At 39.9% G+C, this 22,494-nt stretch overlaps 1 protein-coding gene across 2 annotated transcripts in view; it reads right to left on the bottom strand.

Annotated features, from left to right (window-relative positions):
• Nucleotides 1-7,072: 7,072 nt before the first annotated feature.
• Nucleotides 7,073-22,494, bottom strand: part of ncapd3 (non-SMC condensin II complex, subunit D3) — a 30,909-nt gene continuing 15,487 nt past the window's right edge. For both annotated transcript variants that reach the window (XM_086045799.1, XM_086045800.1), the window contains exons 21-35: nt 20,506-20,620; nt 18,985-19,080; nt 18,664-18,902; nt 18,496-18,575; nt 17,751-17,888; nt 17,492-17,625; nt 16,006-16,214; nt 15,778-15,888; nt 15,435-15,602; nt 14,569-14,681; nt 12,848-12,915; nt 11,636-11,683; nt 11,486-11,545; nt 7,514-7,562; nt 7,073-7,294 (exon numbers count right to left, since the gene is read on the bottom strand). In XM_086045799.1, coding sequence (XP_085901925.1) covers nt 7,228-7,294; nt 7,514-7,562; nt 11,486-11,545; nt 11,636-11,683; nt 12,848-12,915; nt 14,569-14,681; nt 15,435-15,602; nt 15,778-15,888; nt 16,006-16,214; nt 17,492-17,625; nt 17,751-17,888; nt 18,496-18,575; nt 18,664-18,902; nt 18,985-19,080; nt 20,506-20,620 — 1,695 coding nt within the window. In that variant the 3' untranslated portion in view covers nt 7,073-7,227. The remainder of the gene's footprint in view (nt 7,295-7,513; nt 7,563-11,485; nt 11,546-11,635; nt 11,684-12,847; nt 12,916-14,568; nt 14,682-15,434; nt 15,603-15,777; nt 15,889-16,005; nt 16,215-17,491; nt 17,626-17,750; nt 17,889-18,495; nt 18,576-18,663; nt 18,903-18,984; nt 19,081-20,505; nt 20,621-22,494) is intronic.

Here is a 22,494-nt window from a genome sequence, read left to right as displayed (position 1 = left end):
AATCTCAAGATGCGCGGTGGAAGGTCATCCAAGCCTCTTGTGCTCAGAAGAGGAACCAGGGGTTTGTGATCAGTTATCAGTATGAACTGTAGTCCCATAAGATAGGATGAATGTCTTTCACACGCCCACGTGACAGCGAGCGCTTCTTTTTCTATCTGCGCATAGTGCCTCTCAGTGTCTGTCAGTCCTCTTGAGATGTATGTCACAGGTCGCCACATGTCATCTGACTGTTTTTGTGTGAGAACAGCTCCAATACCATATGGTGATGCATCTGCAGCAACTCTTGTTTCTGCTGTGTTGGAGTACTGAGCGAGCACCTCTGGAGATCTTAGTATCTCCTTTAGTTTCTGGAATGCTATTTCCTGTGCCTCAGCCCATATCCATTAATTCGTCTCCTTTTGCAGCTCCTTAAACGGTGTGGTTATGCTGCCAGCTGTGGCATGAACTTGGCGAGGTAATTTGCCATGCCCATGAGCCGCCGCACACCTTCCACACTTTTTGGCTGTGGCAACTGCTGGATAGCCTCCACCTTATTTGGGTCAGCCTCGATGCCTTTTTGTGTCCTACAAACATAATCTCATTATTAGCAAACTCAACCTTCTCATTAAGAGTGAGGCCCTCCTTTTGGAAGGTTAGGAGTACACGGTGCAGTCTCTGGTCATGTTGCTGCCTACTTCTGCCATAGACAAGCACATCATCAGCATGTCAGATTACTCCATCAAAATCTTACAGCATCTGCGACATCCTCCTTTGGAAATGTTCGGGCGCCGATGCTATGCTAAAGGGAAGGCGGTTGAACTGGTACCTCCCAAAAGGTGTGATGAAAGTTGTGAGTGGCCGTGACTAAAGCAAGTGGGACTTGCCAAAATCCAGAGCGAGCATCCAGCTTTGTAAACACTCTGGCATCTTTCATCATAGCAAGAGATTGATCCACTGCAGGGAGAATATGTCGTTTTGTTTTCACTACTATGTTCAGAGGTGTGAGATCAACGCATATTCTGGGTGGCTTGTTTGCTGGTCTGGGAACAACAACAATGCCTGAACACCATTCTGTAGGCTCAGTTACATTTGAAATAACACCCATTTCTTCCATCCTCATTAATTCTTCCCTGACTGCTTCCCTGAGGGGGAGAGGAACACGCCGTGGGGTGGAAAGGGCTACAGGTACTGCCCCCTGCTCCAGCTCGACGCGATAAGGCTCCTTCAACTTGCCCAAACTCTTAAGTACCTTGGGCTATGCTGCCCTAAAATCTATTTCAGTGTCTTTGATTATGTCCACTCTGTATACTAACCCCAATGCCTGGCAAGCTGGTCTATTTAACAGTGGCTGAACTAAACCAGAAACTAGGTAGACATCCTGAGTCGTGCAGTGGCCTTTCGCTGCCAACTGTGCCCTTTGTAAAGTAGCGCTTCGCTTTGAGTGGATAACTAGCTGGCCCTAGAAGTTTCTTTTTAGATGACAGTAATTTACCATCCCTTTCAGGTTTGTACAGGCTCTCTGGCATGGAAGTAATATCAGCCCCAGTGTCAAGTTTAAATTGAACATTTTCCACATTTAACTTGACCTTTTGAACCCAGTATCATCTCTCCCAAGAACACACATTCGTCACTGTCTTCATTATCTTGGTTTTCTGTGACTTCTCTTAGACCGACAGCGCCACCACTGCGACAAGCTACCGCAAAATGCCCTTTTTTTTCTGGCATTTTCTGCACTGTACTTCTCGGGCTGGACAATCTTTCCAAGAGTGCTTGTTCTTGAGTCCACACCGGCCACAAACCTTCTTTGGTACTTGCTCCGTTTGAGTTTTTCCTTTCTTTGTATCTATTTTTACAGTGTCCACCTTCAGTCGATTGTCTTCTGCAGAGTTGCTGTGTAAAAGTGTTTGCTGCATTTTCACAGTTTCACTGTCTGACTTTTTGTATAGCTTTAGCCAGTGTTAACTCTTGAGTCCATTTCTAGCTGTTCTGATCGTATTTTGTCCTTAATTACAACTACAATCCTGTCCCTTATAAGTTCTTCTTTAAGCACTCCAAATCCAAAGTTTTCTGCAAGTTTGTGTACAGCTGTGATAAATGATTCAGCAGGCTCCCCATCTTGTTGACGTCTGGAGTTGAATTGTGCTCGTTCAAAAATGACATTGTTTTCCCACATAGGAGTGTTCAAACACTGCTTCGTATTGCTTCTTACCTTCAGCAGTTAGTGGCAAAACCGCTAAAACGTCATCAGCTGCATCTCCCATCGCATACAGGAGTGAGTTTACCTGACATTCATCAGTTTTACTATCCAACGCAGTTGCAATACGAAACCTTTAAAATCTTCTGATCCACTTTGGCCATCCTGACAGACATGAAAAGTCAAATGGCTCCGGCGTAGTTAACTGTACAGTGGTCGCCATTTCAATTGTTGAATCCCTAGTTTCTTTACGTTCGGGATATCAGCTTGAAGTGTCTCTCTGTACTTTTCCCTCCACGGAATGTAGCTAGTGGAGCCGTATCCTAGCAACGCTGCTAAAAATAGCAAGCTAACCGTTCGGGTCGAAGCTTTCTGTCGTCGTCTTCCATGCCGGTCATTTGCGGTACAACTGCACGAAAAACGTCTTCCACCAGTTAACTACACAATGTCCCGAAAATACCATGAAGACTTGCAGCTCGCCACTTCTGACACCATGTATAATAATCACACGAGACACAACATCGTTCTTGTTAACACTCCGTTTAGTCATAACCCTGGAAGTACAAAGCCTTGTGGGACATCTTGTCCCATAAACCTATTACAGTACTACAATGACCACTTCAACATATCAAAAGGATTAACCTCTCCGTGGCTGATTTATGAGAATGAGGAAATGTGGAAGTGAGCGTGAGCTACATAGGTTTATGCTAGGACGAGCGCACACTGCTTTTTTGCTTAAAAAAAACACGCTGCTTCTTTGCTCATCACGGTTAGGATGAGCGAGGCATTTAACACCAGTCAGGATATTTACAGAGACTGTAGTGGGAATGAGTGGACGTGCATTTGGATGAGGAATGGCCAGTTTTTCGACCGACAACACGCCGTGGAACGTAACAGCCGAAACGGTACAGTCCAATGCGGCCACACTCTGCTGTGCAGTCAGCCTTTTCGCTGGAACCTTTTGTTTGCTGAACATTGACGCTTGTGCGATGAGGTCTTACCTCACTCTCACGCTGCTTCACTCCCGCCAAAGCTGCAGCGGCTGCAAGCGGTGTCGGACAACGCACGCGACTGCTTGGGAGGCAACCCCGCGACATGAAGACGCAGACTCATGATCACCTCCACACACTGCGCAGACAGTAAGGAACTAATGTTGTTGTGCCAACGCCTTTTGTTTTAACGGCCTGAAGCTGGTTGTTGCTATTAGCTGTACTGTTATCGTACTGTCAGCTGGGAGGGGGGGGGCGGCAATCCATGTTGCCTGATTGCTTGCCCACTGCCAGTTGCCATCTGCCTCCCGAGAGTTAACACGAGTTTAGCCTCGCTAAATGTCCGAAATATAAACCAGTCAGGGTTCGTGTGCGCAGTCATGCTCTTGTCTGCTTCAGCCTGTCTAAGTGGAGAAGCGATCGCCACAGTATTTTTGATTTTGTGGAGGTGATCATGATGAGTTTTATGTCAATAAATCCAAACTATGGTGCAGAAAACCTTTATACTTTCACAGGTTGAAGTGGACAAGAGTAATAATGTGCATTTGCATTTTGGTGGCAATCGGTCACCGTTTTAGACAACAGAACTTACAAAGGGAGCAATATTACCACGCTTGGCTCCCTCCCGTGAATAGACCACTGAGACCGAAAACATAACATAAGCTACGCCCCAAAAAGGGGCGGGGAAATTTGTCATAAACCTAATCACAAAAAAGCCCTTAAATCTTTTTAGGTGGTCATTTTAGTACTGATGTCATTTTTACATGCAAACTTATTCTATAAGTGCCAATGTTAAGCTCATCCAAGAGTCACTTTAAATGTTTATGAGTGCACAGTTTGTTGTTTATTTTTTTGCGGCAGATAAACAACCCCGGTTGATTAGAAGCACCTATGGCTCAAGCCAAACTGTGGGAGGGCTTTTACTTTCTGGACCTGCATGTCCCATCTCTGCTAATAGACTGTGAACCTGGCTTTGCCGATGTTCGGGGCTTCCTTGAGACAGCTGGCTGTCTACCTCAGGTTCTATTACCTAATGTTTAAAAGGTGATCAGCTCTAGACTAGTCTCCTTGAAGGGACAAACAACTGTACTCTCCTTGACAAGATCATATCGAGCTTCGAGGTGATTGAGAAACTTCTCCTGTTCAGCAGCTGTAGACTCTACCTGTATATTCTCTAAATTTTACTTGTTGAGGTAGAGAAACTATTTTTTAACATAAAAACAAAAGAGCTGTGCTGCAGAGGCAGAAGCAAGGCAGCAATAACACCATCTCTTTTTCAGCCCCTCGGCATTCAGGGGCAGCTGTAAAGCAGGTCCTGTCCTTTAAGTACCTGGGGACCGAGATTGACACCTGCCTGTCCTTTACACAGAATATGTACAGACTCCATTTACAAGGCACAACAACGCCTCCACCTGCGGAGGAATTTAAGGACCGTTAATATCAGTAAAGACATTTTAACAATGGTTTACCGCTCACTTATCCAATCCATTCAACATTTCATCCTGGTACAACCTGATCACCACCAAACATAAAACCAGACTTTCCAGAATAATAAATCAGGCCAGCAAAATATGCGGTTCAGTACAACCCCCCTGTCTCTATTAATAATAAAATAAGGATTTAGAAATATATGTGTATCCATTTTTAATGTGAATAAAGAGTATACACTGTTCCCCTACTAACAGCAAAAATTCACACATACAGTAATTGATGCCCATTATAAGTAGGGACGTAATGATATCAAATACATCACGATACAATATCACTATATGAACCTTGCGAAAAAATAATTAGCACAATATTGTGGCGTTTTATATATATACATATATAAATAACTTACAATTCTGCATAAAAACTCACAAGCTCATACATCGGTACAGTTGCTATATATCTATGTAGGTATTTTAAGCATTGTTTGGTCTGAAGTTTATGAAATAATTTTGTTTGTGTGTAAAACAGTAAGTCATGAATTCAACATGTATGCAATGGTCATCATTTACATTCATCTTAGGCTCAAAATATGTATTTTCTGTTTATTTTTGTTTCAAATAGTTTTTTTTGCAGATATCTTACAAATAACTCCAGTATATTATAAATGATGATATTTGAACTTAGCAACCTCAAAAACATGTAAAAAGACATTTTATACATCACTTTAATGCAACTTAGGAAAAATTTTTCCCCATTTAAAAAAAATATGGCGGGAACCAAAGCAGGAAGGCCTCAAATTACCAACGAGTTCTGTTCCTATACCTGAATTTCCGCGTATGTCGGATTTCACCATTAAAGTCGAAATTTACATCAAAATGCTTGGTATAAAAAAAACGAAAATACATTAAAATAAAAATACAAGATGCTGTACTTAGCATTACTGCTTAGAGGTGGATGGAAAAGGAGGAGGGAAAAAAAAAAGATACTGCCAGCGTGCACAGACACGGGCGAGACACACCGGGCAATTTTCCCCATTTTTTAAAAATATGGCAGCAACCAATACAGGAAGTCCTCAATTTACCAACAAATTCCGTTCCTATACCTGAATTTCCGTGTATGTCCGATTTCACCATTAAAGTTGAAATTTACATCAAAATGCTTGGTATAAAAAAATTCTAATATATTTCAAATAAAAACATAAGATGCTCTACTTAGCATTACTACTTAGAGGTGGATGGAGGAGGAGGAGGAGGGCGAAAAAGGCAAAGATACTGCTGGTGCGCACAGAGACGATGGAGACACTCTGCACATGCACAACTGCAAAGGAATCCTGGTCTTTGTAGTACAGGAAGTGCTTGTATGCGGAAGTGCAGTGATTGGCGCGCAACCACCGCAAATACCCAAGCAGAGGTAAACAAGCTCAGAGACGCAGCACAAAAGCACACTTTTGGAGCGAGGAGGAAACCGGCTGCTTCATTTCTGTGGTGAGTGACATGAATATCAAGTGTTTTACAGACAGTTGAAAGTAACAAAGTGCGGAAATGACATCCATTTGAGTCACAACGCAGTGCGTCGCCATCACAGTGGCTTATTCAAATGACGGAGCAACTCAGTCCACTCAATCATGTTAACGGGTTATTCAGAATGTTTCAGAAATCGGAATTTTGACCTTAACCTGAATATTGACTGCATGTAAACGTAGTCACTATGGTGCTGGGGACAAGAGAAGAAGACGAGGCACGGGCGTCGTATTGACGAAATATCGTAGGTCGCGTACGTCGTAATTCGAGGACTGCCTGTATAAAACTTCATCGTAGGTCAAAATGATTGTCGGATTTGTGTTCAGCAGCCCAAATGGCCATAAAATCCACAAAAAAATTGTGTCATTTGCCCACCCTTACGTAAATAATAAAATCTTTTGGTGTCCAAGACTTAAAATAAAGTCTTGGATATAAATAGAAATATCATATAGTGTGTAAAAAATAAAGAGTTTAAAAATGTTCTAAATTTATTTTTTATGTTATCAAAAGCATTCTAATTAGTATCCTAATAGTATTTTGTTGAACTAATCTGAACTAGTTGAACTAGTAAAATAAATCTGAAGTTGTTCAGTTTTCGGCTATGATTTCATGCTCTTTACTGATATTTTAAGTTTCTGCCGTGGTATCATTTTCTTTTTTTGTCTTCTTTTAAAGTTATATTAAATAACTAAGCTTTTTTGTCAGTCGCTGATTGTAGCAAAAAAAAAAAATCGTATTGGCCCAAAATATCTTGCAAATATATTGTGTCAATTTTTATATCATACGAAACTGAGATATGCCAAATGAGATGACTATATATCAGCGAATATGGTCATAGTGTACCTCCCCAAAAAAGGGTGCTACCAAATCCTGTATGGTGCGACCAACTGAAAAAGTTGCATCAGTGCAAAAGTTAGTGTGAAGCCCTGGAATGGAAATTAAAATGCTTGGAAATGTGACCCCTTGTTGTTGTGTTTTATTTAATCTTTTAATTTTCTGTTCCATATTCAGCTTTCGACAATGTTGTATGTAAAAAAAAAAAAAAAAGAAAAATTGAAGGTATGAAAAAAAAAAATATGAAGGGGGAAACAAAAGAGATAAAAGCAAAGATGAACTAAAACGTGTTTTTCTTTTTCTGACGAAGAGGAGACTGTACATTCCATTGCCTCGGTCCAGGAGGTCTGTAACAGAAAAGCCCAGCTTCAGCCATGTCTAATATGGAATAAGATTCAATTCAAAATGTAATGACTTCAGCCTTATCATTTACGCAACAAGCCAACAGAATACAGTACCTATAAAAATGTATCAATATTAGCATTATACACTGGTTTAATAAAAGCATTTACTTTAACAAGGGTTTTGAGCTCAGTAGTGTTGGCAGCAACAACAACAAAACTTACTGATTTTCATCTGACCGCAAATGAAGAACGCTAGTCTCCTGGTGAGAACCTGTCAGGGCACAGAGACATTTAAGATCATGCAAAACAGGTCTTTTGGGGGAAAGAGTTGGGGCGGGGGTTGGGAGAGACGGCGAGAGAGCAACCGACTTCAGCTCTCAAACCATAAACAAAGCGCCTACTAGAGTCTCAAGCTTGAACAGCTAACCTGGATAAAGGGATCAAGTTGACCGGTCCTTTCAAAGCATGAATATAGACAACTTGAATTTATGAGTTGACGTCGTGTCAATTAAAATATGACTTTCCTGACTTCTTTTTTTTAACGTGATATTATGAGCAGTACGGCATCAATATTAATAGTCCCACCACTATCGTGTCTTTTTAAGACCTCATCCCACTGAGCGGCGAACATTTGCGACTGATGTCGAAGGGCGCAAAGCCCACATTGAAGTCAGGGTGGGTTCAAGGTTGCAAATGTTCGCATAAGGTTTGCTAAACGTTGACCAGTAGTTTTTTTTTTTTTTTCTTGGCGCAAGGAAATTTTGAACATGAACAAGAAGTCTGGTGACCGTTTGGGACCTTGAACAAATGCTAACGAGAACGCAACATTCGCTACCTTTGCAAACACTCTGAGATGTTCGCCACTCAGAGGGATAGGGACTTCAGGTCATTTTTGTGGGCTCTTGCACACATCAAAATTCCTTTTGGATTGTGCCGTTTCTGCTGGCATCAAGTACATGGGGTTGCTAATGGAAGTTTCAGAATTAGTAGGGATGTAATGATTTATCGAAAATCAATATAACATTTATCTATACTGATTACAATATGCATTGATGAAAAAAAATAAAATAAATAATCGATTGGCAACGCCCTGTAAATCACAGCTGCTCTCATGTCTCTGCTGTAAAGTAACTGCATACTCACCTTACGTAAATTACTTGACGCTAGAGCTGTCAAAGATTAGTTCACTAACACGATAACGATCAAAACAGTCGACAATTAATTTTCACCGCCAGACGTTTTCAGGCCCTCATTTACCCCAATGTTTGAAAAATTTTTTTTCAAATGGCTGGACCAAGGGGATTTTAGTCCGTCCCACTAATCGGCCCTCATGTGTTTGACGCGGTCGCGAGGCGTCCAAATTTCATCTCAGCCTACTCAAGTGAAAGGCTTCTTTTTAGGCTTCTTTCTACTCCCGCGTCGGCTCGAGCGACAACTGCCGCATTGATTCACGTGACCGACAGGTCTGCAACATATGCCACGCACCCATCAGGAATAGTTGCTGCTCTGATCGGTCCATTATGTCACATGTTGCGATGACATACAGTTTCCCACACTGAGAGGAGAGAGAGGGATGCAGCATGCAGCTGGTTGCTGCTGCAAAATTAAACTAATTTGGCAATAAAAAGAAATGCATAGTTTAGTTATCTCGGTCCCTTTATGGTTGTAGCAGGTACAATATCCATTGTTGTCGCTGTCTTTTTGAAGCGACGCCCGCTGACTTGGAACTTAACTGTTTCAAAACAACCACATTGAATGTAGTGCGTGTGAGGGGTCATTCGGGATTCTATGAGCGGAGCGGAATATGTGATGGTTGCAAAAAGAAGACAGCTCTAACAGGGTGTCCAATCATTTTTGAGCAGACTTCGATGACACTGAAAAAAATGGTGTGTTATTTCGTGAAGTGGTTGCACGAAATTAAATCATCTTTCATTCTTTAGGGGACCAGAATAGTTGTTATACAGTGAACGTGGTGTTTTTAGAAGTCAGTATCAAGCAGATTACATCCATATATTATTAACAACTTTTAGAGTGACAAAAAGAATCGGATCGGTATCGGCAATATTGATATTGGACATTGGAGCTGCCAAGATTAGTCGACTAATTACGACCACGACGACCAAAATCGTTGACAATGAATCTTAATAGTCGATGTGTCGTTTATTTATATATTTATTTATTTGGCACATTGTTTTTCTCTCTTAACTGGATGTTTGCCTGTCTACAACGCACATGCTCAGTGTTCTGAAATTCCTACCCATCCAGACATCCTACTAATGCCTAGTGCGCTTGAGCAGTGTTTTCGCAGGAGTTTTTAAAGTTTTTGTCCTACCTGTCGTACATTTGGTTAAAAGCGGTGAGTACTTACTAATGTATTTTCGTTTTTATTGAGTCGTATTTGACTTTTTTATAGCCTCAAAAATACTTTTGGCGTCATAGCTTTTCAGCATCGTAGCTTTTGAGCATAATGACCACATTCATCATGCAGTGTATGTATACTACACTCAATTGTCAGGACGTACTACCTGCTTTCACCTCTGTGTAAGTATTTTCTTAATGGATTTTTTTTAAATTTTACCTATCAGTCTGCATCTATAAACAAAACAAGCTGAAAGCGCATGGTAGTATTTTGGCTGTCAAATTAGCCTTCGGTAAAAAGTATCGCAAAGGGGAGGACATTTTGGCAGAGCAGGCTGTCAAATCTGCCTTCGGTAGGAATTTTCTACGGGGTAGGACAATTTGGCAGAACACCGGGTCATTTCTGATGTAAACAGAAGCATTGTGGGTAAAGTAGTATAAGGGCCAACTCGTGTTGGCAACAGCGTCCAAAAGTTACGGCGCATTTCAACAAATATACTCAATACAACGCAAATCTGCCGTTCATGGCAGCACGAAGGTGATGCTCGATCATTTAAAAAAGGAAGCAAGTTGTGGCTTATGCCTGATTTTATTTCTGACATAAGCACAGTGGTGTCTGGAAGCTAGCTGTAGTTAGCATACACATGTTACCAGTGTGTTTAATGTAATGTTCGAACACAATGTCCTATTTGGTATGCTAACATATTGTAGCAACGACTACAGATTTAGGAGGCATTAGTCAGTGAATTCATGTTTATTAACAAATAAAACTGTGTGCGTTTATGCCCGTGGTGGACATCGACGCAGGAAGATATCCCTCTCTCACAAATGTAGTGATGCGTTCATGAACTGGGAAATATCAATGCTCAAAGTAACACAAAAATGACATTTTCCACTCATCAGCATCACATAACAATAAATCCCATATTTAAGTTTGTTGAAATATACTACGTTATAGTGCAAAAAGAAAAGGTGGATACCACATTTTGATTGTGTAGATCAATTTACTACTTTTCAATGATGCATACTAGTGAAGAAAAACAAAACCTTTTGGAAAAACGTTAAATTAAGACAAAATTAAAAATCAATACAAGTGTGTATTTTAATTTTCTTTAGCACAGAGCATTTTCCCAATTTACTCCTCTGATTTCACTCCTATGTTACAAAAAAAAAAAAGAGTGAATAGAGCACAGAGTGAAATATATTTATTTTGTATTCTTGATCATTTCGCTATTAATGCAACGCTGCATATTGTATAGTTTTGGTTCCATTTTAAAATGCACTAAAGAATTACAGCTAACAATTTTAAGGTCAGAGTATCGCTATCAATTTAAGTTGATCCCTCATTTATAAACATGTCAGAAATGATGGTTTAAGTTGCAAAGTTTAATCAAAGTGGAATATGCTATCATCTTAAATATCTTTATGATTAGTTTGTACATAAAGAATTCAAGCTGTAAGCTTGCTGCTGCAATTTGCCGTGATTTACATATCTGATTAGTCGACAAAGCGTGACTACTATTGGTGATTAGTCGACAAGCAAAATAATCATTTCTGGCAGCCCTATAGGATATGAAAAAAATGTTATCGCGCCATTCCCCAGTCACAATAATTGATCATGTTCAGTTTCTCCAACAGGAATCTTCGCCTTAATAGCTTTATCTGCTAAATTCACATCAAAAGTGACTTCAAACTGACTTCAGATCAGAGGAACATTTCTTGGCGCACGGCCACATTATTTGGCAAAAAAAAAAACCATGACATGCATAAAATAGGTGGACTTCTTTCTCAACATCTCATTTATTCTCAGAAATAAATATAAGGGAAATTTCCTACTTGTTTTATCACTGTAGATGGCACTGACTGCCTCCTCAAAAGTGACATCGATGTCGACACCTGGAACAGGTGGTGTGAGGTGGAGAGAGTGAGGTAAATACAGTGAGGTAATACCAACATCGCTGTGTAAACATTGTTGTGGTATCATACCGTTCGGTGTGCTGATGGCTCTGTTATTCACAGCTCCTTGAAACATTTCTGCAACACACATGCAATGTAACCTACGGTAACTTGTTTATGAATTGTTCAACTAGGTAGAGTATTGAGTGTCGTAAAGATCGCTTAAAGCGGAAGTCAACCCAAACATATTTTTTTCAAGAATATGTTCCCAGCAGGCCCACTAGTTGAAACACGGCATTCGGATTAATTTTGCGTTTGTGGAATATAAGTTAAGAGCAAAATGCACTCGTTTTTAGCCATCTCTGGGGACGGCTATTTTGTCTTCTGCCGACTGAAAATGACATCACAACTGCTCACAACAACCAATCACGGCTGACCTGTTTTCTGAATCTGAGCCGTGATTGGTCGTTGTGAGCAGTTGTGATGTCATTTCCGGTCGACAGAAGACAAAATGGTCACCCCCAGAGATGGCTAAAAACGAGTGGATTAACACTTATTCCACAAACGCAATATTTATCAGAATGCCTTGTTTCAACTAGTGGGCCTGCATAGAACATATACTTGAAAAGAATATGCTTGGCTTGACGTCCCCTTTAAGAGCGAACAAAAGAAAAACAGATGTAATTGCCTTTTGGGGCATTCCACATTAATTCATACAAATCCCCAGAGACAATTTACTGTACTGTAAATAGCACAGGTGCACAGAATTCAGTGTTCTGTACAATTTATGCTCAAAATGAAACATCTTCCCTTCCGATTAGCACATTTTTGGGGAACCTATCCTGTGTTATTCACTGAAAAACTTGACTATTCACTTGTTTGTGGTTTATGAACCATGTAAATATGCCACAAGATCGTGCCAAAAGACATGTCGTGGTGGCAAGGAACTATGATGAAGTGACATCGCGACAGAGACAAGTCTAAACATTTTGTCAAGGCGCATTCATTACTGTGATTTCACAGCGGTTACTGTAATAAGCACACGCTGCACCATGGCACAAACATAAGTCTGAGGAAGCAACCATCTGAAGGGGAAAGTTTTCTTTTTGAAGTAAAAGAATACAAATTATGTTGACAAAAGTTCTGGAATTCAAGTGGTATAGCAAGTTTTGCTTTATGGCTGACTCAAGTAAATCACCCGTTATGGACTTGTTAAAAACTCAACCATCTCAAGTCTGTTGCTATACAGGTATTGTTACAATATAAGAACAGCAATTGTAGTTTAAACTTCATTTGATGCACCTGTTCTTTCCAGACTGATGAACTTTGACTGCCGTTCTGACCTGGTTCTGGCCAGGACACGGATATGCCTGCAACACACATTTAATTTTCATAACCATGGATATGCATACTTGTATTCAGATTCACTTTTGAAGCTTCTCTGTTTAACCCATTAAGGCCCGGGCGCGCAACAAGGCATTCTGATAAATATTGCGTTTGTGGAATAAGAGTTAATCCACCCTTTTTTAGCCATTTCTGGCTCAGGTAACGACCAATCACGGCTCACCTGTTTTCTGAATCTGAGCCGTGATTGGTCGTTATCTGAGCCCTGAGCAGTTGTGATGGCATTTTCAGTCAACAGAAGTGACAAAATGGCCGCCCCCTGAGATGGCTAAAGAGGGATGGATTTTGCTGCTTATCTCATATTCCACAAATGCAATATTAATCAGAATGCCGTGTTTCAACTCGTGGGCCTGCTGGGAACATATTCTTGAAGAAAATACGTTGGGGTTGATTTCCCACTTTAAAGCCGGCAGAGCGTACACGTCATTTTCAGAGCTGGGCATCAGCTCTGCGTCCTGCATATTCAATCGACCCACGAGGTCCCAGTCGTTTGGAGTCAGTCAACCGATGTCGAGAACGGACTTTACCGATACCGCGTCACATGCAAGTGAGGCAACTCCTGACACGCAGTCGAGTAAGGAAACAATAAAAAAATAAAACAGTGTTGTGTACCTTGCGATCCCACAGATGCAATGACATGTGTCCCATATTCTTTTTATTTCAACGATGACAACGCTGTGTGCGTGTGTGTCAGTTGTTTTTGTTTGAAATTTTTTCATCTGCTCGTGCGGCACACCTGCGCGTGACATAAAGATTACGTAATCAACGTTAATTGGCTGTCGCCGGTGAAGGACGATTGAATATGCAGGACGGAAACCGGGGACGGAGGGCCGCTGCCCAGCTCTGGTCTTTTTCCTCTCTTTAATCCAATTCTTGCTCTCTTAGCCAATGAAATGTATCAAAATATACATGTGACGGTGTCGTGAGCCCGCGGAGGATGTTCTGGATTTCTTTTGAGTCATAATGGCGGACGCCGTCGATCGCGGGAGCTCTGAAATAAGTGACGGCACTGAAAAAGACGATGCGCTTGTGGACTTTGAACCATTGGAACCAGTCGAACATGATATATGGTTAAGACATATGTTTGTAGACAATGACGATATAAACGTCTTTGTAACGGAAGGGAGGATGGTCACTCCTTTTTTTAAATTAAAAATAGTGCTTCTTTTGCACTGACACTTTATTTTTACATCTTCAGTTGAAACAGTAAAGATGAATAAACTCGGGCCTGTGTGAAAGCAACATGTCTAAGCTCTCAAATTCTTTTGGAATTATGTTTCTATCTGCTAGAGGTATTAATTATTTTTTAGGTGTTGAATTTCTGGGAAAACTTCAGGTTTTTGAGGGTTATTCCAAAGACGACCTTAGGTTTTGGGGAGCTGTTGAGCTGGGCGCTTTAGGCCTTAATGGGTTAAATCCAGTCTGAAATGTGAGGGAGGCAACAACGAATCCACTTAACTAAAAAAGTCTCAGGAACACCTTTTTTTTTTTTAAGTTAATTTTTCACTTTTAGGTGACAGACAACCTTTTAACACAAACGTAAATAATAAAAAAAAGACACTAAAATAATAAAATAAAATAGAAATGGAACATTTACGGAATAAGTTACGCAAACATACCTCTCACTCTGTGAAAGTTTAGCAGGAAGTCGATTTGGATGCAGCGGTTGTGGTGTGGAAAAGCTGAAAGGATGGAGACGCCTTGACAAAAGAGGAGCGCAATGGACTGAAGCCTGCCAGAAGATACCAGAATAACCACAGTCATGAGCTGAAGGACCATTACACCATAAAGCACAGAAAATGAAAGAAAACATCAAGTCAAAAATGTTGTGGTTTGGTGTATTGCTTATGAACAGAATCCTGCCCAATCAGATATTGATTTCAAAATGATTGTTCCAACATTACGTTATACTTATTGTACATGTTCACGCCTATTTAGTATAATTAGAAATATTTAATGAAAAAAAGCCATATTGTTCCCTCGGTTGAGAATTGTTTGTAATGGGTTTAAACTAATATTCTAGTTGTTGTAAAAGGTACAACGATTAAACGAAAACAAATCAATAATCAAACGCATCAAATATTTTTGTTAATTAATTGTTTAAGACCTAAAATGTTTCAGATCCTCAGAATTTCATCCTCTCATCAGTAACAATTTTTACATGAAAGAGTTTAATTAAAACATTTACAAAAATGTGCTTTTACATTTTGGCCTATTTTCTGCCATTTTATGGTCCAAGCGCATAACTGAATCACACTGTAATTAATTTTCTTTGTGCATTTCTGTACCCAGTTTCAAATGTCCAGTTGTTGAATAAAGGGACAAAAATGACAGCATGTTTTGAAATCCGATTAGTCTCCAAAAATAATCAACATAATCAATTATTACAATAATCGTTAGTTGCAGCTCTCAATTTTTGTTCAGGTTTCTTAAATTGAGTAAAACAATAAATGAAGTATTCTGACCAAAAATTCACTCTTCCTACCTGAGCAGGAAGCATTTTGGGGTCTTCATTCAGGTTGCAGTTGTCCACCCGGTTCTCCAGCTCACGCTCCTTCTCGGTTTCCTTAAGGGCAAACTCCACTTCTGCTGCTAGTTGCTCATCTCCGGCAAAAACCTCCTTGACTTCATGACGGTAGTCCTGCATTGTCACCTAATACAAATAACATCACTGTGTCACACATCCGGTGTCTTCATTTCCTTCTACAATCAATCAATGTACTGTAGTATTTCAGTTTTTATTTGGGGTTTTTATGACACTACATCCTGAGTGCACAAAAATACCCTTCTTTAATGGATGAAGAAAAAATGCAGTGTGACATACTAACCTGCAGGTAGGCCGTGAGATCTTTGAGGACAGGGGACTGTTTCCGCTCCAGTAAGTGCTTAAGACTGATGATTAGAGGAACTGTGTTCTCTATGAAGGTCTTTTTCCTGACCTGGAGATCAAAGAAACAAGCTCAAAAGCAAGCTCAACCTGAACCTAACAATGGGGATTTACTTGGAGGAAGAAAGAAGTACACTCAAACATTCCAATATTAACTAGACCCACTCACCTGAGAAACCACCTTATTTTGAGCTGCCTGAAGAACTGCTTTTGACATAGTGGCCATTTGCGCCTCTTCTTGTTCCTCCTCTGCAGCACTTGCAGGTGTGTGAGACATGGCCTGAAGCTTCATCTCTTTCAGAGTCAGTATGTTGAAGGTCTCTGATAAAATATCTGCACCGTCTGCATCTAGAGGCAGCTCTTCATTTGCAAAGCAGGCTGGAATATAAAAAGGCAGAATAGGATGTAAGGGAACAAGTAGGTCTTGAAGGCTTTTGTTGAAACCACATCATGTCACCACTCCAAGTTGCAAAGGAGTATATAAACTTCTATACACCCCGGTTTAAATGTCAGGTTCAAGTGTAATAAAAAAAAGAATAAAAAATAGAGACCAAGATAAATCATTTCAAAAGTTTTTCCATCATTAATATTGCCTATACTGCATTCGAGAAAGGTGGAAAGACGTTTCCACACCAACTTCCGTGGAAAGTTACAACCTCAAAATTTTAACCTCCAGCAAACATTCAGAAATTTCTTTAAAAGGAAAATCCACCCAAACATATATTTTTGCAAAAATATGTTCCCAGCAGGCCCACTAGCTGAAACACGGCATCCTGATTAATATTGCATTTGTGGAATATGAGTTAAGCAGCAAAATGCACCCCTTTTCAGCCATATCATGGGGCAGCCATTTTGTCACTTATGTCAACTGAAAATGACATGGACAACTGCTCAGGGCTCAGGTAACGACCAATTACGGCTCAGCTTCAGAAAAAAGGTCAGCCGTGATTGGTCGTTACCTGATCCCTGAGCAGTTGTTATGTCATTTTCAATCGACATAAGTGACAAAATGGCCGCCTCCACAGATGGCTAAAAACTGGTGGATTATAACTCTTATTCCACAAAGGCAATATTCATCAGAATGCCTTGTTTCAACGAGTGGGCTTGCATCGAACATATCCTTGAAAAAAATATGTTTGGGTTGACTTCCCTTTAGGTATATTTTATCTTCAAAGCATTTAATTCATTTCACCAAATAACATCATGCAGGGAGCTAGTGGCATATCTTCACCAAGTCAGTACGAAACACGTGTTACGTGAAGTTATTTCAAATCCAAAGTAACTAAATTAATGTAATAAATAAATATATGTTTAATAATCTTATAAATTATGTTTTGCCATTCACAGTCTGTCTCCATGGAGTTCGCCATTGTCGAGTGACTGCCAGTCGCTGAAGTCGGGGTCTCTCTCAGATTTAAAATTCAAGATTTACAAAGGTCATTGTGTTTCGCAACATATTGTTACAGTTAATTACCCAATTTGTCACAAGATCAGTGTTACTGGGCCGATGACTATTTTTGATCACTAAGACGACAAAAATTTTAACCAAATGGCTTTTCGTGTCATTTTCTTCAAACATCATTTAAATGTGTGTGTGTGTGCGTGCGTGTGTTTTTTTGTATTGCATCACAAACGTCCTCGCATTAATCGCTTACCCAGTACACTTTTGTTCATCTTGTTGGTGATGTTGAAGCGCTGAGCATCAGTGAAGTGTTGCAGCAGAAACCGGTAAATCCGAAAACGTTTCTCACGGTGTTGAGGCCCTTTTAGGGAGAACCGAACTTTTTCACTGAAATATATTTGGTAAAGGAAAGAACAAGCACTGCAGCGTAATGGATCATGAAAAAGGAAAAAAGAAAAAAAAGTGACCTAGCAGATATTTCTCTTGGCAAGTGGGGCCTATCAAATTCCTACCTTTCAGTTTGAGGGAACTTGTTGTAGGAATTGTGTCCACTGTATGAATTGAAGTGGTAAATACACTCAATGAAATGCTGACTAAACATTTCTGGATTCTTTTTCAGCAGTAAGTGGACCAGGCAGTATTCGCACAGACTGGAACAGACAGAAAACGGAATGTGGTTAAATTATTCATGCCAACAATTAAAGGGATGGTTGGGCCGGATGGCCATGTTTTCACTAACAAGTTCATTTTATATATTTTTTTGATCAGGAAAATGAAGAGTTGTCATTTTCTATTTTATCAATACATTTAAACCCCTGCTTTAAAGGAACCCTCGTCAAGATTGTCTATTTCTCACAAACACAGTGATTCTCAATTATTGTGTGAAGGTAAAGGCCTTCACACATATGTTATCCCTATACTTTAATCTCATTCTATTTTATCCCGACCACTTTTTTGTCCTGCATCTCCTTCCACATTTTTTTTTTTTCACAATTTCGGTTATAATTTTTAAAGTGTCAAGGTGTCATTTAATGAATGCTTATACTGACATTTTGTTCAAAATTAGTATTTCCTAATTATATCAATACATACCAGATCTACATACAGTATGTAGCAGTTTATTGAAGGAAGACAATATGCTTTCTCTAAATGCAGTGAAAATACAGACAAATTTGAGGTTAGCATGTTGGCTTGGCCCCCTTTGCAAAATTAATTGCCCACCCCTGATGTACAGGATGTCAAATGTGTGTGGCTTACCTGGCGATGGCTGGGACAGGATCAACTAGCACCACCATGAAGCGGAAGAAAAGAGAACCCCTCCATTTTACAAACTCGTCCTAAAAAAGAAAGAACACATTTTCTCACATCACTGAGTTATATCTTTCTCAAACTTAATTTTTTTGCAGAACCTTAGTTTCTTCCTACCTGGAGGAGGTTGGTCAGCATGATCAAAGTTTGCTCTCTGATGATTGTTTCATTGTCTCGTAGACAGGCAGAAATGTTGGTGATATAGTGATCCACTCTATTTGTGTATTGAACACATAGATCACACATAATGACCATAATGTTGTTGCGTACAGCGACTTCTGTACCAAGCTCTAGCTCTCTGGCGAACACAGGAAGGTACTTCTGGACCAGTTCCTCATGCTGCAGACACAGCTTACCTGATCCAGTTAGAAAGCATTGAAGAAAAAGGCACTCCTTCTCCATCATTTGCAAATAAAAACAGGACAAGTGTTTGCTTACCCAAAGTAATGACACCATGTGCTCTGACTTTGGTTGGCAGCGAGTTTCCTTTGAACTGTGAGACCGGATGTGAAGTTGGTAGCGCATTTTGACAATCTGTCAATTTTAAACAGAGAAGACCACCTGTCAACCATGTTACCATTGAATGAATGTCATTTATAAGAGTTCATTCGTTAAAATGCATAGATTTGATCTTAAGGGAATCCAAACATTACTTCTGTTTTTCCGCTATGATTAAGCTGACATTCCAATACAACTTTAGCTGTTTGGAAAAAGAGAGAAGCAATTCAGTCCAACTTTCTATCTGAAAGTGTTATTAGTCCATTTGGATTGTGACTGAGAAGAGGAAATGGGGAGTAAAGATATCTGCAATAAGTTATTTGCTTTATGTCCATTCTGGGGTCGGGTTGTGGGGGCAGCAGCTTGAGCAATGAAGCCCAGGCTTCTCCCTCCCCAGCCACTTTTTCCAACTCTTCAGAAGGGATCCCGAGGCGTTCCCAGGCCAAACGGGACACAGTCTCTCCGGTGTGTCCTGGGTCATCCAAGGGGATCCCTGCCAGTGGCACATGCTCAGAACATCTGACCGGGGAGGCGTCCAGATGGTCTCCTTAATCAGATGCACGAGCCACCTCATCTGGCTCCTCTGGATGTGGAGGAGCAGCGCTCGAATCTGAGTCCCTCCCGGATGACAGAGCTTCTCACCCTATCTCTAAGGAAAAGCCCGGATACCATGCGGAGGAAACTCATTTCAGCCGCTTGTATCCGGGATCTTGTTCTTTCGGTTAAGACCCACAGCTCTTGACCATAGGTCAGGGTACGAACGTAGATCGACCAGTAAATGGACAGCGTCGCCTTTCGGCTTAGCTCCTTCTTCACCACGACAGAGCGATACAGAGTTTGCATCACAGCAGACGCTGCACCCATCTGCATGTCGATCTCCCGCTCCATCGTGCCCTCGCTCGTGAATAAGACCCCAAGATACATAAACTCCTCCACTTGGGGCAGGATCTTTTCCTCGACCTGGACAGGGCACTCTACCTTTTTCCGACTGAGGACCATGGTCTCAGATTTGGAGGTGCTGATTTTCAACACAACTGCTTCACGGTCGGCTGCAACCGCTCCAGTGGCAGTTTGAATATCACGGCTTGAAGAAGCCAACAGTACCACATCATATGCAAAAAGCAGAAATGCAATACTGAGGCCACCAAACTTGGTCCCTCACCTAGGACCCGTTTGCCATTGGTGAACCCACCAGAGGGATAAAGCCCCAGATAACTTAGCTCCTAGGATCATTGGGACACACAAACCCCTCCACCACGGTAAGGTGCCGGATCACGGAGAGGATTTACTTCATAACGATCTTTAAATGTTTAATTTCACACAACACTAAGTAGAAAAATGAAAACTATTTGCTGAGATGGCCGTTCAAAAACAAAAATGAAAAGAAAAAGTAATTGGGTTTTCCCCCAAAATATATGTGCTTTACCCAATTAAATTAAAGAAATCCATGTAATACTATACCTAGGAATTTGTCTGAATGTGTGGTAAGGACAGATTCCACAAGCAAGATCATTCTTTTGGACACTCTGGCAGGACAGTTGAGCGACGCAACACCAAAAGTGTGTAAGTGTTTCACCTGAAAGACACATTTACAGTTCACATACACAGCTTAATACGACCAGCTACACGTGGAAACAATTCTTGGTAAATGTCTGCTAATGAAAATAAAATAAAATACAGAAAAATATATATTAAAGTAATAATACATTTCAAACTTAATGAAATTAACCAATAAAGATCAGATAATGAATGCTTTTGAATTCTGGTTCAACAGAATTATTTTTAAAAACAAACTCCTTTCTTAGGTAGGTCTTTCACGATATATTTTTCTGTACAATATATTTTTTGTTGAAATTATCGCAATCAATGGTGTTTTTTTTTTTTTTTACTATGTTTTGGGTTTTATTTTTTTAATGCTGGGGTTGACTTCCCCCTTTAAGTACATTTATGACAAAATTTAGAGTAGACTAATTATTTCAGTACATATTTTTTGGTTTATTACCTGTGAGACTTTTGGAATGAAAGAAAAATAAAAAATAAAAAATAATTTTAAAAAAAAGGTACCTTGTAGGGATGCACAATATATTGAAAAAAATATACATACCGCGGTAATGGCCTATGCAATATGTATATCGCAAAGTAGGGCTGTGAAATTAATCAAAATTCAATTACAATTACGACACTCCACCATTACAAAAAAGGTACAATCGTAAAAAACTATTTTTAAAATGCATTTATCCAACACATTGTTTACACAAGGAAATCAAAGTTGAATTTATACATTTTTCTCCTTTTTTATTTTATAATAACTAATTTTATAAATTTTGTTTGGTCCAAAAGGAACTTAGATAATTATACTGTTTCAAGGAAATTTGTCTTTATATTTTTTTACATTGAAACATTTTCTTGTTTTGTACCAAAATATAAATGATTGTTTGAATAATCGTGATTTCAATTATTACCAAAATGCTTTTATCTGAATTTGACCAGTCAGATGCAAATTTAAATGTGCATTGAAACCCAAAAGTTGAAGATTATTTGGGAAAACAATTAATTATCTAAGAACACATTGAGCTTGCTTATTTTGCAGCATGAAAAAAAAAACCCTTTCATTAGATAATAAAATGTACTGGTAATTCCTTTAGGTACATGTTAAATAATATCAATATCACCATAAACAACAGCCATATCGCATATCACATACTTTTCCAATATCGTGCAGCAGGTTGTTTTCCAACTGATCTTATTAATACTCACGTAAATAAAAGCCTGAATGTGAAGGTGTTTGTATAAATGTATAGCAATTTCAAGCAAGCTGTAAGTTTCCTTGATGCAGGAGATGCAGACTCAGTAATTGTAGCACTCGAAACGGATATCCTGACGGGCTTAGCAAATGTTCACAGAAGCAATGGTGCATAAACAACCAATGAAATTGGACAAAAAGAGACGAGAGCTGTTAGCCAAATGCATGGGCTAGCATTAGTGCTACGTCGCATTAATCCACGCGAACCTGAATTTATACAGTCGAACCAAACTGTTTAAACTGGTTTTGAAAGCTGTTTCACCCTTAATGTGAATGCGTGCGTGTTAGTGCCCACACTTGCACAGCGGGGCACAAGATGATTGACAGGAAAGCTAGAGAGAATGCGCAACTTAATATTGATGTTTGTAAACAAACATCCATGCAAATGATTTAGTCCGAAATGATCATGTCTCCTTTTTTCTCATCTAGTGATAAGTCAATACAGTGATAATTGTGACAGGCCTACGTACTCCCGTGAACATTTTATCCTGCACCATGCCAATCTTGTGATTAAAGGTAACGTTGAAGTTGAATCCTGCAGGATTCTCGAAAAAATGTCAGCCTCTAATCTGGACTTTCTACTGGAAGTGATGCTACCGAACGTTTATCCTTCACCTTCCACATTCTTCTGTGCTTTGTTTCCGTTC

This window comes from Filicampus tigris, chromosome 11, assembly GCF_054856515.1.
Source record: "Filicampus tigris isolate MCC_2025a chromosome 11, RoL_Ftig_1.0, whole genome shotgun sequence".
Taxonomy (NCBI): Eukaryota; Metazoa; Chordata; class Actinopteri; order Syngnathiformes; family Syngnathidae; genus Filicampus; species Filicampus tigris.
This window is presented reverse-complemented; position numbering and strand designations above follow the sequence as displayed.